This window comes from Diadema antillarum, unplaced genomic scaffold (genome assembly GCF_040938485.1).
Source record: "Diadema antillarum isolate AM-2024a unplaced genomic scaffold, OU_Dant_1.0 seq00000205_RagTag, whole genome shotgun sequence".
Classification (NCBI taxonomy): domain Eukaryota; kingdom Metazoa; phylum Echinodermata; class Echinoidea; order Diadematoida; family Diadematidae; genus Diadema; species Diadema antillarum.
The window spans coordinates 881,302-898,885 of NW_027271264.1; the positions used below are offsets into that span (position 1 = coordinate 881,302).

General features: G+C 40.5%; 1 protein-coding gene across 1 annotated transcript in view; it reads left to right on the forward strand.

Moving 5' to 3' along the window:
- Positions 1–14,449, forward strand: part of LOC139728918 (ran-binding protein 9-like) — an 89,287-nt gene extending 74,838 nt beyond the window's left edge. Inside the window, exons 7-12 of the mRNA XM_071639847.1 lie at positions 4,282–4,364; positions 5,525–5,637; positions 8,467–9,177; positions 9,716–9,867; positions 12,029–12,140; positions 14,318–14,449. Of these exons, the coding sequence (XP_071495948.1) occupies positions 4,282–4,364; positions 5,525–5,637; positions 8,467–9,177; positions 9,716–9,867; positions 12,029–12,140; positions 14,318–14,448 (1,302 nt within the window). The 3' untranslated portion in view covers position 14,449. The remainder of the gene's footprint in view (positions 1–4,281; positions 4,365–5,524; positions 5,638–8,466; positions 9,178–9,715; positions 9,868–12,028; positions 12,141–14,317) is intronic.
- Positions 14,450–17,584: the final 3,135 nt, after the last annotated feature.

A 17,584-nucleotide genomic window follows, 5' to 3' on the forward strand; every position in this document is an offset into this window, starting at 1 on the left:
TTCGCTATCTTTTTCCATTGTACCCAGGGCTATTGATGAAAAAAAAATCACTTTTTGCATTTTTTCAACCCCATGATCCTTACTGATGCTGCAAGCACAAGTTCCCAGTGTCCCACTGCAGTGGGTATTATGTACAGCGTATGCAGTTTGGAGATTTTAAGTGTATGGCTTGCAGCTGATAGTTTTTGTTGTTGTTTTTTGAGCTAAGTGTGAACGGCAGTGACGATTAAAATCAATTTTTGAATCGTGATACGAAGATGGATAACGCATGTGAATGGGCCTGTTGAGAGTTTCAGGAAGCTGCTTGCCAGGAGAAAAGAAGGTATGGAAGGGGTATAGCTACAAAGATAATTCAGTTCACTCTAAATCTTGTCACAAAAGGGCTGAACATGTGGTTGCCACGTCGTCTATGGCTCTGTCCCAGAAACATTCTGCCCCATTGCTCCACAAATGTGTACTGGTAAGGCAAGAATCATGGCATGACTCAAAGCTTGCCCAATTTTAGCTGTCCTTGAAGGAAGAAAAAAGTTAGAACACGTGTGCAGGCTGATGGTAGAGTAGAGACAGCATAGGACAGACGAGACTAAGACTCAACATAAGCCAAGATTTCAGATTTGCCCGTGTTCTTTTAATTTTTGGATGAAAACCAAAGATTACTTGTAGATGTGTAGGACTGATAATTGGTGTATTTCAGAGAAAATGCTCCCGAAAACCCATCTAAAAAGTAGTCAATTCAGTGTATAGGAGGGAGAAAGGTTTGCGGTAACACCATGTGTGTGTAGTCGTAGCAGGGACCGTTGCTTGGCAGAAGAGCTTTATATACAGAGGAGAGTTGAGGAGGGAAGCGTATTATGTATATTATATGTTAATGCTCAATGTATAATGTGCCGCGATCTATGTTGAAGTTTATGAGACATCACAGAAGGATAGGAAACTCTGATCCTTGGTTCACAAACTGTACTAATTACTGTGCAGTTTGAGAGAAATGGATTGCATCTTGCTGACATGCTTGATTGCATCGAATGTGGCTCTGTCCTGTATTCCTCTGCTTCTCTGCACACATCACAAGCTGAGATTAGGTAGTGGTAGCGCTTTTGCTGATATGATAGTTTCATGAGATATGTGAAATGTACACTCAGTAATGTAAAATGTACACTCAGTATTTCAAAGCTCCCTCTCCTCATCTTGAGATTGAGAGTGTCATTCTTAGCAAGTAATTTTGTGCTTCTCGGTGATTGTCTACTCAGTACAGATGATGACAGCACAATTGGTGGTATTCTTTTTTTGGAGGAGGGGAGATGGGGAAATGGTATGAGATATATTGAAAAGCTGTAATGTCAGAATTGTAATTTCCCTTTTCCTCCTCATCAGATTCTAAATAAGACAGTGCCATTCCAAGCAAGTCATTTTTTTTTTTTTTTTTGCTTTTTAGTGACAGCAGTAAACGGGGGGAAGGGGTTCCTTGTCATTTATGATGCTTTTTACATACTCTATCGTGACACAGCGCAAGACTGTGTTTATGGAAGCACAGCGGTGCTTGCAGCACTAAAAAACTGTGTGGCACATTTCTCAATCTCGACCAAAGCAAGCTCGGGTGTCAATCAGAGCCAGGGAAACTGCAATTATGGCTTGCATTAACAGATTTGAACGACTGCCCTGTCATTCCACTGATGAAGATGTTGTGAGATTAATTGTGATGTAGGGGTGCAGATTTACAATGTAGGCCTACCGTATACACTGTAGAAAGACATGGCGGTAATGCACCCACCACAAAGATCAATGTTTTAAAGATAGAATCCCCCTTTTGCATGCCCTCCCAATTTTCATCAAATTTTAAGAAAAGATGACTGCTGTTTACAGGATAGGATATGTCCTGCTTCTATCATTGCGTCATAGCGTTTACAGTTAGCTGTATAGAATGAGTACATTTAATATTCCTTCCGTGTGTACCTGTTGGGGTTTTTTTTGAGGGGGGAGGCATCTTTCGAGTTTGTGATGCTGATTTGCTATTTATTGGATAACACATTATGCTGAATGTTCTTATTCATACTGAGTGTGCTGGATTTTATCTACATTGAGGTAGTTCTTTTCCAAACCTGTCGCATGTTTTTGCTTTTGAGAGAGCTGTCACCTCACATCCTCAAAATGGCATAAAGAATATACACAGTTTGAGTCCTCAGTGACAGACAGAGATACAACTTGTAGGCTTATCTGTCTTTCTGAGTATAGAAATTTTTGTTTTAGAAAAAAATTACACAAAATGTAACAGAGATGTAATGAAAAAAGTAATAACATATGATATTGTATTGCATCTATGGCTATGGCTTACAACGGAAATCCTTGAAGTATATGACTAGAAGGGATAGTTAAAGCAAAAAAAAAATCGAAAAAATAAATGAATGAATGAATGAACCAACCAACCAACCAACGAACCAACCAACGAACGAACGAACGAACGCACGAATAAGAGGCATGGCACGTAGTGTACTGAATGTGCTAGTGACTAATTTAGGTGGTCAGACAGAATGTGATGGGGAAATCAGCTCAGATTTCTAGTACAAGCTGTCAATTAGTCTATGACTTCATTATCTGTCTCCCCTTCCCCCCCCCCCCCCCCCCCCCACACACACACACATACTTTAAAGGGTGTGTACAGTTCTGGTTGAGGTGAGGATTCAGCTTTTAACGTTTTGCGAGATATTCAGAAACCACTCTATGAAATGTGAAAGAGCATGCAACTCTAAGGGGTATCAAAAGTTTATTTGATGAAATTCGGTTTTGAAATGGCTTAGATATCCAAAAACAAGGTGAAAAAAGAGATCCCAATAAAAGGCGTGGCCTGTCGCCTTTTATTATTATCACTTTTTTGGGTATCTCAGCCATTTGAAAACCAATTTTCATCAAATAAATGTTGAATCCTTCTTAAAATTCCATGCTCTTTGATATTTCATAAGAGGTTTCTCATTATCTCACTTAGGAATGTTCAAAACATGAATCCCCACCTCAACCATTACTGTACAGTCCCTTTAACCTCAGCCCAATGGTCCATACTTAGTCTCTATCCCTGCATACTTGTAGTGGAGGATTGGTTGAATGTGGATTTTTTTCCCCCCTCGGCAACTCATTCATTTATCAGCTGTACGGTGTAGTGAGACTTTGTTTATTTTAATATGAATATTGTATTTTCAGAATGTAGATAATGGAAAAATTTTCTTGACTTTACAGGTTTGAATCTTGAGCAGTGTTATGATACTTTTTTTTTTTTTGAAATCAGATATCTTTTTTTTTTTTCCCCTTGTGATTTCTCATAAGGGGTCCATACAGTAAGATGAATAGAGTAATACAAATTTGATTGTTTTCATTGTCTTTTTTGTGTATTTGTATTTGGGTATTAGCGGATCCTTTAAGGGACATAGCTGGTTTTAAACTTCAGAGGGTTGCAGAAGGAGAAACACTTTCAATGAGTTGCAGTTGACTCATTTGTTTTTGTTATAAAGTGCTTGTTTGCAAACTGGTTGCACCAATCCGAATTGGCATAATGCCTGGTGGAATCAGAGGTCACAGGCGATCAAAGCTGCCAGATTCCATATCAACCACAGATCTGAAACAAAGTCACGTTGACTGTCGAAATGCCAGATACAAAATATACAATGAATTTCCTTCCTCTTGTCTGTAAGCTCTCCCAGTACAAGAAATACAAATCAAAATCTTGACATCTGTCAACAATTCATCCATCTTTTAACCCGTTCCTTACGGGAACTTGGTGTAACGTATTCCCATAGAGTCAACTCATAAATGGGGTCCCATTATACCAGGTTCCCAAAATAAACACTGGAGTGTCTGCATTAGTGACCTAGATTCATGTTTGGGAGTACTACACAAATGTATACTGAGTTGAAATATCTTTACTGGAGAGATAGAGTTTCTGCTATCAATATCTGTTATTTTTCTGTCTCAGAATTGTGTGTATATTTGTGTAATTTTGCGTAATTTACCTTTGCCAATGTAGTAGTGCACTTGGTTTGCTGCAAAACTCATATGAAGACATACATGTATGTAGCAATTGAGGCTGAGCTTACCAGATTTTGAGTTTGGCTGATCCCATTTGGATGCCATTGTGGTGTATAACAAAAGGAAGGGAGGGGAAGGGGGAGGGGAAGAAAGAAAGATACAGTTAATTTGAATTGATACGAAATTTAAGATGATGACAAATATTATAATCATGATAAAGTTAATAACTACAACTGATGATGTGTGTCATTTTTCCTTGTATCTCTGCAGGAGATGAGAATGAAGACAGCTACAACCATAGAGAGACATCCAGTCCCAGATGACCAGGGCGAGTGGCAATCAGTTCTACACAGGTACGGTGTCTAAAATAAGAATTTGTGCAGACTGTCCTTACGATACGCTTTCAAATCGCAGTGATGCTACATTCTCCATCAAATTAGCTTTGTTATGTGAACTGACCTTCACTGGCTTACACCTCATTCCATTTCTTCCCTTTTATATTCATTTTCATTTAACACACCACCCTGGCTGTATGAAAAGCCAATTGATATGATTAAAAATTATTTGTCTAGTGCTTGTCCATGGCTCACATGGTTTCATGGAGCTTTATGCAGATGATTGTAGCCTTTAGGCATGCAGACATGCAACAAAGAACATCAAGGAATTTGTTAAGTGTGGAAAGCGTTGTGCTGTCAGTAATTTGTTGTTGCATAACTGGTCTCGGGCTTTCACCTCACAGTAGTGACTAGCTGATGAACAAGCTGTCTGTAAAGTTGTATCGAGTATGCCATCATCCTGCAGAGTGAAAGAGAAATTGATTGCACTTATATGGTCAAGTTGACTCTGGGTGAGATGGAATGCCCGCAAACAACCAGAAAACTGAGAGTTCCATTAAAAAAGGAGACAAAAATATGAAAATGTGATATTGGTCTCGATCACATGTACGCACTAGTTAGGTGCAGTGATGGTATTATTGCGTCTCAAGTCTCTAATTGGCTTGCACTCAATACTGGCACTAGATGACCTTTCTTGGAATAAATTTAACACAAATAAAAGTCATCTCCTTTGTGTCAGATCAGAGTTATAATGATTCTGCAATGAATGCCCTTGCAAGTACAAGTGTTAACCTCCAAATCGTAAACATGAAAAATGATTTTCAAGATTTGTATCCATTCAGAAACCAGCGACAATTTGCAGGATAGTTCTATCACTGCCTCATGGTGTTTGCATGGCAGATGTAATTGTGACTGATATTGTTTTATTAAAAAGAAATGGAAACTTGAAAATCCTGTACTTTTCTCTTCGTTTCTGTGATTTCAGTGAGAATTTTTATTGTTTTAGTCTTTTTTTTAATCTAACTTCAGTCATTGACAGCAACTTTGATATATATGAAGAAAAATTTCTACTGAGATTAAAATCCGTCAAAGTCCTCTTGGTAATAGGTGAATATTGGTGTCGTCTGTGACTGATTCCGGTGTATGTGTTATGGTCTCCTCTCTTCCTTTCCCAACAGAATCGTGTCAACGTATCTTGTCCACCACGGTTACTGCGCGACTGCCGAGAGCTTTGCCAAGAGCACGCGACAGACAATAGCAGAAGAAGTCATATCAATCAAAAACAGACAAAGTGAGTGCGGCGGCAGATAAAGGGTGAAGTCTACTCTGACTTGGATGTATGACACAGCATGTACAAAGCCAGAAGTACAAATAAAAGAGCTGATATTTGTAGTCATGAAGCGTAATCAGTGAAACTGAACACTTTCATTTGTATCAGCGTCAAAAGGCAAGTGAGAGTTCAATATTGACCAGTTATTTGACACTAGAGGTGATGTGCTGAGCATACAGTATTCCAATATTATGATGCCCCTACGATTGTTCATCATATTGCTAGTACAAATATCGTGCCAGTTACATACATGTATGTTGTAACTTCATCCATGGCTTTGTTCATCATGAACAAAGCACCATGGAAAATGCTTACCCTTTAACCCGTTGAGGACGGACTGATTTTGCTGCAACACGCATTTCCCATAGACACCTGCCCAAGTATACTTGGGACTCGTCCTCAACGGGTTAATGGTGGCTGGCAGAATCAGTTTCATTGAGTGTGGGTTTGAAGTCCACACTGGGAATTTCAAGTTCTTCAAGCTTCTGTCGTTTTGTTGTCATTCCTTTATGATACATCTGTATTGACATTCCTTGGATGTGCAGCCCACGTGTACACAGCAAAACGGTAACATTTTGAGTGCGAAGACAAAATGCAACAAAGAGAGGTCTGTGGTAGTGTCTCCAGAATGTGTGAACGCAGCAATTCTAGCGGGTGAATTTGCTTTGAGTTCTTTCTCGTAAATCAAAACGGATTATTTGGTGGAGCCTCACCTGCATGTGTGTATGTATTACATTGCGGTAAAGTGGTTTCGTAATTTATAAAGTTTTTTTGTTTGTTAAAACCACACATACACTGCTTTTTTCTGAACTCACTGTGTTCTGCAATATCCATATATGAAAAGCATTGATTGTTAAAGTTTCTTTTTTGTTTACATTAAAAAAAAAAATTGATACAACATAACATTGTGTTATCTTCAGCTGTGTAAGACCACTGTAGAGACATATATCCAGTACTTCATCTGCCTATGTGACGTTTTCACAATGGTAAGCACAAGCCTGCTGAGAATATAGCAAGGAATTAATCATTCTGTGCATGGCTTGAAAAATTAGGACAAGCCCAGGAGGCATATTCCGACACTTTGGACCGTTGAAGGTTAATGCAAATGCTACACGTACAGTCCCTCCCTGTGCCCACCTGAATGTAATTTATGTGTACTGACTCATTGTGGGGAAGTAGAATGTATGAATTATTTATGTTTACGATCCATGCAGATGTAGAAGGACCGAGTACAAGTAAAGAGGCAAATAATCAACATCTGGATGGCAAGATCATCTCAATTTCAGCACAGTGTGCCTCTCTCCCTCCCCCTCCCCCCCCCCACCCCCCCCCCCCCAAAAAAAAAGGATTTTCAAGATGTAGATTTTTCTTACTTGTATTAGCCCTCCTTTCAAGAGCAATACATGGGTAGAGTGAAATGTATGCTTTTTCTTCATTTGTGAATGTGAGCAGGCAAATCAAGATATCTGTGACGAAAACACACTCGGTCTGCATGAAATCAAAAGAAATTTTCAAAAATTTGCCAATTTGAGAAAGAAGCAGGAACATTTTTTTTAAAGAAATGTCTTGCCAATTGAAGAATAACTTATTTATCAGGAAAGATGCTTGTAAAAATTCTGCAAAAAAAAAAGAAGGAAAGAGACTCGCGCAATAAAAGAGAATTTTCACTTTAACTATGTGAACTACTAACAATCAGTCGTAAAATTTTGATAAACAGAAACAACAACACACCACAGAAATGTAGAGTTTGGTACTTGATGGGTTAGCTGGTGAGATTTAGTGTGTCCTGCACAGAAACTCGAAGAGAGCTGTGTTCATGCTAATCGTTCTGCACTAATCCGTCGCCCTGGGTATGAAACTCTGCACGATGAACGCAGATCACATGACGCTCATCAGATTTTCCTGGAAGAAACATCTCTATTCTGTGCTGACACAGTAGCGCCGTTCCAAGTGGCATCCAGTAGAGTGGTACACAGTGCTGTCCCTTCCTTTGGTCGTCATAGCAAAAAGGCTTTTCCCCTTTCACTAGGTCTCGTGTTATTACAGTAATGAGTTTATCCTTGTTAATAATGACTTCCCGCTGTAAGCCATTGGGGCCCCCTGTAGTATGAAGATCTAAGTGTAGAACTGTCCTTTTTTCCCCCATATTTTACCTCACTTACAACATTCAAGTCTGAAGTATAGGACTCTGGATTCCTGACTGAATGCTATTTTTTAAGTGCCTCTAAAAGGTAGCTGTTGTGGTTACAATGATGTGTCAACATATCACTCATATATGGACTCAAATCTCAAGTGCAACTGGCTTTCATTTGCTAATCCTCCAACTAGTATGATTTTACAAAATTTAGTATGTCATCTCTTCTACGATAATACTAGGATAGGTATGGAATTTTTTTTCCCTCTCTGAATTTGATCATGCATGCTTGGTATATGCAATTTTTTTGTGTTTGTGTGTATGTGTGCTTTTTCTTTTTAACCACAAAATAGTATTTTTGCCTTCGTAAGTAATTGTTTGTTTGTTTTTTCAATTCATCAGCATATTTTGTGATGGCAGAGTTGGCAGCCCTGTGTGTGCATAATGTGATTAGGAAGGGTTGTATTACACAATGTATGGGCACATCAAGGCATACCAAATGCACCAACTTGTCATGAGGTGGGGGGGGGGGGGTGGGAAAGGGTAAGGTTTTACAAGTATGATTATGTGAAGTGAAGCAAATGATTCTTTGTATCAATGTCCCAAAGTGGATATGTTTTATTGATTGCTGCAACCTTTCCTTCATGTAACCACAGGACTACAAAGGCTAGTACTAGCTGGTCGCATGGGGGAGGCAATAGAGACGACTCAAAGACTGTACCCTACCCTGCTCCAACAGAACCCCAACCTAGAGTTCATGCTCAAGTGTCGGCAGTTTGTGGAGATGGTGAGTGGAACGGACAGTGAGATCCGCCAACCACGCGGCTCCCGCTCGCGACCGGGCAGCCGGCACGCCAGCCCCGCCATGAGCCCGCACAGAGACACAGTCCCCTCATCGTCCTCCTCTTCGTCGTCGTCATCGTCACACCTCAGTATATCCTCACCACTGGCAGATCCCATGCACATGCACAATTCAGGGAGCTCGAGCGGAGTCGGGGGCAGTGGTAGCAGTAGGAACAGTAGCCACATGAACACTTCCAAACCGCTATCTCCAAAGAGTCCTAAGAACTTGCAACAACAACAACAACAGCAAGATGGACTCATGCCCAACTCATCGACTGCCTCGATGAATGCACTCAATCTGACGACAAACGGTAGCATCACGAACGGTTCGCGCCTGATAAGTGCAGAGTCAGATATAGAAATGGATGTTGACTGCCTGGACACCAACGGTGTGCATACCAATGGGACAACGAGCGGTCGTAGCAGTAGTAGTAATGGACATGCTGTGACAAACGGAAAATCATTAACTTCTTCTGTGAACGGTGTGTGCCCACCCATGGAGGACATGGAAACAGATGATGTAGGTCAGTATCATCTTGGCCTGCATGTTCCCTTGGCAACCACATCAAGGGATAAGGGTAAAAGCATAAGTTATCTTGATACATGTGCCGTTACGACAGGTAAGATGGAGCCGTGGTCTTCATCGTGACTGCAGGTCTTTTTTAAGTAGTCATGTAAGAATTTTTCATGTGTTTCATTTTTGGTACCTCACGGTATGTCTTTCTAATATTTTCTCAGGGGTTGGCTAGGGCAACTACAAGGCTTTGATGAGCAAGTGAAATGTTATGGCACATGCCAGATAATGATGTTAGACACTTGTCAACATGCCCAGTCATTTAAATACTCCATTAGCTCGCCTTCATTGGATAAGCAATTTTGAGCAGCTCTTTGTACTACATTTAATTCTGAATACACATTTTTTATATAAGTGCTTAATTGCCTTCTTTAATCAAGACAGTGTTATCAATGTGTAGGTATTCCTCGGGTAAATATTGTTTTATTTAAGCGGACTGGGTTTGGAAATTTCACATGTCTTTGTGTGTATTACTATACACATTCTAGAAGTGTCGTCCTTACCTCCGGTGCGCCAGCTGTGTGGGGGGAGCCACGCGGCCATCAAACAGATGCTCAAGTTTGGCCGGGAGCTCCAGTGCACCTACGACAAGCTCACGAGAGAAAACGGCAAGAACGAAGCCAACGAGAAGGCGTTACAGGTATAGCGACTGCGTGCACCCTAGTGAATGTGTCCAGAGGTGGTTGAAGGCTCAAATGCATTCACAGATACTGTAAAGATTATAGAGCCATAGAGCCGTTCATGGCTGTTGGCATGTGACAAAGCAGCCCATTAACTTCAGCAATACTCTGGCACTGTTTGCTGGACCTTTAGCAAAAATTGTTTCTGTTCATAATTTCCTTAAATCTAATCCAATGGGACATGACCTCTTATTCAACTCTGCCCATTTCAGTTCCCGTATAAAATCAATTGCATATGGACATTGACATTTACAGTTTCTTCAAATGGATACCGTGTATACATTTCAAAACCACAAGATGAGGGCTTAGTAACAAAAGTGCAATAACCTTAAAACTTGTGCGATATATGCAGCATGATAGTCACCATAGGACATTGACCTTTTGTGTTTGTTCATTGGTTACACAGAATGCTGTGAGAGAAAGATGTAGTTTAGTGTACTATTGCAAAAGAATGTGCACCAAAACATTTTGAAGAGACACTACAAGACAGACTTAATTTCTGTTTTTTTAGAGCATATGCACACATTACTGATAGGTGCCATATCACACATGAAAGTAGGCTGAAGAACATTGCATCAAATACTCCAATTCGCCAATTCATATATTTGGTGTCCTTGAGAAACAATGTCAACACAAGAGCAAGGTGGAGAATCATGAAGATGCTGGTACATTTGACTTGAATACTTCACATTTATTTCAGTCGTTACACGAGCTTAGATGCCCGGTCCTTTGCCATTAAAGTAAGAAAGCATAAAATTGGCTCCTTGTAAAAGCTTAATATGCTTCATTGTTAGATGGAGTATATATGGGGGTCATACAGATTCAGTGCAGGCACAGGCTATTTATTTCATTACTTTTTATTATGATTACAATTATGGTAAGGGCTCTTGTTGTTGTCGTTATTGTTATTAATTAGGGGACCCAGGGGTGTTGTGCTGGCAAAAATACCTAATGCACTGAAAGTCCCCTTATGATGGACTGGCATATAGATTTTCCTGACTCAACTTTATCTGGCTACTTAAAGGACAAGTTCACCTTCATAGACATGTGGGTTTTGTGAATGCAGCAATATTAGTAGAACACATCAGTAAAAGTTTGAGGAAAATCAAACAATCTGTTCAAAAGTTATGAATTTTTGAAGTTTCTGCTCAGTCACTGCTGGATGAGAAGACTACTATAGCTTGTGATGTCACATGTGTACAACGATATAAAGAAAGAATAAAGAAAATTCAACACATTTTCACTTTTCTCGCATAACAAAAGAACACTTGACTTCTCTCTTTCAGAAAGCAGGGGGAATAATATTACCCTTAACATACGTCAGTAACAAGTCAAAGAAATGTGCACTTTATTCAAAAAGTAAAGTTTTGTGAGATTCTCTTTTTATTTTCCTTATATCGTTGTATGCATGTGACATCATACACCATGGTAGTCTTCTCATCCAGCAGTGACTGCACAAATACTTAAAAAATTCATAGCTTTTGAACGGATTGTCCGATTTTCCCCAAACTTTCGCTTATGTGTGCTATTAATATTGTTGCCTTCACTCAATCCACATGTATATGAAGGTGGACTTGTCCTTTAAAGTATGGTTCACACAAAACATTAGGCTCTGTTTGGTTTCTTTCTGAGGCTGATGAAAAATTGATGATCAGTCTCATGCTGTCGTGTGACACCTTTTCTTTATGTAATTATGTGCCATGCTATAGACATTGAAAACTTATCATACTCTGTGAGGGCTAAACAAACATCTAAAAGAACTCAGCAAGCACAAATTCCAAGGAGTGTTCCTATTCAGCCTGCTAAACCAGCTGTGACAGCTGTGCTTTTGTTTTGTTTTTGTTTTTTGTCTACAAAGGGCAAATCTAAAAAGCAGAACGAGTACTGGAAAAACAAGAACCAATCAAACATACCCCTCGAAACATATTTGAGGAAGTGGACCTTTAAGCTGAACTTTGTGTATATCTAGGTCGAAGTGATTTTTTGTGTTGGAAACATTTACAGTGTTATGGCTGTAATTGTTCTATATATAAAAGAAGATGTTTCCTTGTGTAGTTGTTCTATGCCTCATGCTTTTTTTGTGTATCTTTTCCCACTTTTACCTTTTTTCTCCATCCACAGGATGCATTTAGTTTGTTAGCCTATGCAGACCCGTGGAACAGTCCCGTGGGTTACCAACTCGACTCCTTATTACGAGAACCAGTCTGTGCTGCCTTAAATAGTGCCATATTAGGTGAGGTACCATGATATATCAAGTGAACTCACAACTGTTGATACTCTTGAATAGCAGCTTGGAAAGATATATTTCTGTTGTCCAGTTGAATTCAGTCAAGTGGTCATTATATTGATTTAACTTAAAAGTTTAACTACCTTGCCCCCTCCCCCCCCCCAAAAAAAAAAAAACAATTGTGCTGGCTTTTGTGTTCTTGAGATATTTCATTTAAGCATGACTAGAGGTAATGTGTGGTGAAGAGAATTAAGATAACGCTGCATAGATTATGATAGTAATAACTCATTATTTATATAGCGCTTATCAATAAAATTCTCTAAGCGCTTTACATAATGTAATATAACATAGATTAAAAGGTATGTTGCAGCTTTGTTAAAATTGATTATGCTAAATCATGTGCATTTTTTTTTCATGCAGTTATGTGAAGTGTAATTGGACGAATGCATTGTAAAGAGTTTGCAAGAGTCTGTCGTGTCTCTTAATCTGAATGAAATATGTGAAAGGAAGATTTCATCAAAGCTCTTCATGTTCTTGTTCTGTATATTCTTTATAATACAAACCAACATGAAACATGCAGGTGATCGCTGTTTGAGTTGTGTAGCTGAAGAGAAAGCACCCTGATATATGAAACTGGAACATTTTAATTTGTGCCTGGCATACAGTGGCAACAAAAAAAAATGAAAAACAAAAACAAACAGAGCACCAGTGCTTAAAACAACAGTAAACTGAAAAGAAAGAAATATTTGTGCGTAAAATAGACTGAAGAGACTTTAGATGAGTATGAGTGGCTGCTTTTAAAAATGCAGGCAGGCAGGCACTCCTTCTTGGTGTTGGCAGTCGCTGTACTTATTATCCTTTGTGTGCTTTTAATGCCACTTGACACAGAAAACCCCATAGCATTGTACACATTGTCCAAAGTCCCTGGTAGTGTAAGGGTTAAGAGAGACAGCAGTCTGCCCAATGTTTAAACCAGAGAGACAACTGCAGAAAGAGATATTGGTTGCAGTAGCTAAAACATTTCCAATGTGAGCATCAAATGAAATCCCTTTTTGCACCATACAGAACAAATTGCTCTCTAGTTACGCAGCAGCCTCTGAGTCACTTTATTTTGGGCTTGCTGTCGCTTCCTATGATTTGGGACCCGAGATAAAAAGTACAGCTCAGGATTGTATTAGGATGGCTCATGTTGTAGAGACATGAATGTGTTCTGATACAAGATATGTGAGGAGTGGGAGTGAAGCGTTTCAGAGATTGAGGTCATGCTCAGTGTTTATGTGCAGAGGATGGGAAGGTGTTTGTGTGTGTGTGTGTGTGTGTGTGTGTGTGTGTGTGTGTGTGTGTGTGTGTGTGTGTGTGTGTGTGTGTATATGTGCTGGGGGGGGGTGCTGGTGAGGGGAGGTGGAGTTAATGATGACCAGGTTGTGAGTGATAGTAGTGTAAAGAAGCATATTTGAATGTCTAGAAGTTACAGAACAGACTGTGAACCCATGTTTTTTGACTTGCCCATGGCTTCAGCAGTTACATTTATGAGAACAACCACCTCTTTTAAGCAGACATTCCCCTAAACTGATGTCCATGGCATTATTCAAAAGCAATGAACATTATGGGCACGATGCTATCTTTTAAAGGAAGCATAACAAAAATTACGGCAATATTTGAACTGACTGGTCAGATACATTAATTTTTTGAGCAGCTGCAAAGGCCTATGTGGAGGGAAACAGCACAAAGTGTCACATAAATTGTCATTCCAAACTCCAGGGCCTGCATTTTTTGTCTCGGTATCACAACCGACTTCATGCAGCTTCTCATGATGTTGGTGTGAGGATTTTTTGTGTGAGTGATATTCTTTGTGAAGCAAGGACAGGCTAGCCTGAGAATGATATAAGGCCTTACTCATGCTGCGGTAGAAAGTCTGATATTTACAGGGATGATAAATATCGCTATTTGAATGAAAGTTATCTATTGATGTGTTGTAAAGAGCTCTTGGAAATTACAGGATGCCGAGTGTCGTTTCGTATTATGGCATCGTGTTTATTGACACAACTTTACAAGTTTTGAATATTACATTGTCATGTTATGTCGTGTTTACCGTTCAATACCCCTTCAGCATTGCAGTGAATATTGCTTCTGTTGTGATGTGAATAGTGTGCATTCTTCCCTCTTGTTTCCCCTCTCTGCAGAGTCCCAGAATATGCCGAAGCACCCGCCCCTAGAGCTTGCCCTCTGCCACGTGACAGAGACCATGAAGCTGATGTCCAAGCACGGCGCGGGGTCCTGTGCATTCTCAGGAGTGGACCACTATCTCAACTAACGTTGGCCTTTCCTCCGCCGCATGGCCTTCCCATAGCCTCCCCATAATCTTCCCCTAGCCTGTCCATTACCCCCCTCCCTATCCGCCTCCCCACCCTTCCTCTTCTCCAGCCTCCTAGTTGCCTCTTCCTTTCCTTCCCCCCCCCCCCCCCACTTTTCTCCCCATCAACCACCTCCCCCCCCCCCCACCCCCACTCACAGTTCATCATCCCCTCTACAACATTCACTCATGCACGGCCATAATCTGTTTCTAATTTGCCCTATGCATTTATCACCCTCCGTCCTTTGGGTCCTCCAATACCAGGGTCTGGTGTATTCCTCTGTTTTTAGTTTTTTTTTCCCCCCTCAAGAGTCTGCTGTTTGGTCTGTCTGTGCGTGGTAACAAATTTGTCAGCCATCAATTCATTGTTTTCTTCCGTGTCTGAAGAATAACAAGAAAAGTCCTTGTGAGCATGGTCTGTACATACTGTATATTGTCATCTGGTTGGTGGGGATTCTCTTGAGACTGTCCCATGTCAAGAAATCGCAATGTGTGAATATCTTCAATATTTTCACTGCATGGCATGCAGTCTTCAGTCCTTGAATGGATATCTAACACCAACTGACTGCAAATCCTAAATGGTGGTGACATTGCCCATTTAACCGCAAGTGTAGGCAAATCTGGGATCGTGTGTGAAATGCTTAGAAAATATAGAAGTTCTGCCTTTTCTCTCCAATTTCCTCCTGTCTTGTTCAAATGACTTATTTACTTTTTTATTCCTTCTAGCCATTACATATTCACTTTATCCTGATTCTCCATTTTCTTTCCTCACCATATTTTCAGTAAACAATCACTTTCTTGAGTGTGATTGTAGATTCTTAGTTGAATACCCCTCGTACAACACAGCTGGGGTGATTCCAGAGCACTGATAAAAAGTATCGCTTACTTTAGAGCCCCTTTACTCCAAGCTGATGTGTATCAGTGAACATTTGCAACATTTTGACAGATCATGTCCACAGAAATCTTTTAATCAGTATTTAAGTAGGGAAAGTAATGATTAGGTTGAGGGTACATGTGAATGACACACCTGCCTTTCTACCACTGGCTAAATACCCAGCTAATTTTTATCATCTCAATGAATCAATTGCATTCAGAAAGGATAGTAGGCTTTTCATTAGCTGTACCTGGAAATATCCCAGTCTGTATTCCCTCACAAAATTATTCTGAAATGGTTTTCTGAATGATTTACCCCGCCAGTGGTTGGTATGTGCATCCGACTAGATGTCAATGGGCTGATAAGGTCATCCTGAAGTGAGGAAGCCAAACATCTTGTGTTTAAATTTTGCAACGTAACTGCATCCCTGTGCTTCAGATATAGCTGTTTACATACATACATACACACAACAATATTGTGGATAAGGATATGTCTCCTTGTGTTACAAAAAAAACTTCATTCTTATCCCATCGTAGTTCATCTGTCTTTCCTGTTCTCCTACCTATGAGCTCTTGGCACCTCCTTAATTGACACTCACTCTTCCCCCCCCCCTCCCCTCCCCCCACCTGTATCGTATCCTCTTCCCTCACTTTGGCCATACTCTCCTTACCTGAGATTCCACCGTATTCCTGCCTCGCTCCGTTTTCAATTTCGCCTAAAATGAGCTGCCTCAGATTGTACGTATCTGTCATGTGAATTGAACTGACTTCTGACACTTCTCTCAATCTGAAGTCCACAAAATACCAGGACAGTCACACTTCTGCACTGCAGAGAAAACAATGTCATCCCTACCTACTCTCGCGGGGATCGTTCAGCCATTGAGAGACCTCCTGCTGGTGACAGTGTGTTTTGCAACAGGCTGTTGGCAACTGAAAGTTAATCCATGCCGTGAATGCCAACCAAACACTTGTCTCGTGTCCAGACAGTTTGTACGTGAGCAACGTGGCTGGCTCGTGGTTCGTATCATGGCACTGCCACATCGGTTTACCCTGTGGGTCCAGTAGCAGTTACGCAGTAGGGAGTGGAAGTCGGTTGATGCTCTGCGTACATGTGCAGCAGTGGAAGCCGAGAGGGCAACTACGCTGTGATGATCACGCTGCAAGCAAGGTTGCCCTCATATCTAAAAGAGAGACATTCTGTAGGAAATGCAGAAGCTGTGTAACCCAAGTATATTCAACTCCTCATGTTTATCAAGCTTCGGCGTGCCCAGCCTATCACCATCTGTGTTCTGTGTAAAGGATCAGTGCATATATTCAAAAGTCACCCTCAGCCCCCAATGCCAACGAAGGCCTGCAGAAAGTACTGTATGGTTGCATGGAATGAAGACAAAAAAATCTCCATAGCTGACCAGAGCATAGCTGACATTGCCTTGGGGATCAGCTCAAATTCATAGACTTTGTGTCATTCATCCCGGCTGGTCAACCTGGAGGCCAGTTGATCTGGAATGACCAGCAAGAATCACGCGATCCAGATATGAGGTTTTAGTGGCAGAGCAGAAGACTCAGGAATAGTGGATTGCCTCGGCTTTGAGTAGTAGATGGTGTATAGTATACAGACAAATGGTGGGGTACCATCTGAGCATGTACACGTTGTAGGAAGCAAGTCTTACGATAGGGGATCAAGTTGATGGAAGGTGCAGCCACATGCACACACACACACACACACATACACACATGTACACGTGCACACATCAATGTAGTCATACTTGTATTTTAAAAACAACACAATATATCTGCCTAGAAACAAAGGGCCCTACTCCTTAGAGGAGACCACAGTGTAAAACCAATCTGCAGTGACCCCTTTTCTAAAATTTGTTTGGTGATGGCATCCGGTGTGTGAGACTGACTGTTAATGTGTTACAGATCAGAGAGTATTGTAATCACAAGCCAGCAAGTGTTCAAAGGAGATAATGAGGAATATGTCCAAGTGTGTCAGAATAGTCACAAACGATCATGCTACATTGTCTGGTGTAGTTTTTAAATCATGTGCACTTCAGTATTTGGTTTGCAGATATATTTGAAAATTCAATGACAGTTTTAATAGTAATGAGGCAAAGGGCATTAAAAGCATTTTGTTTTGTTTTTGTTTTTTGCTCTCCCCCATCCCCCTTACAGTAGGGGATATGCTATCCAGTAAAGAGTTTATCTGATAGACTCACAGCCT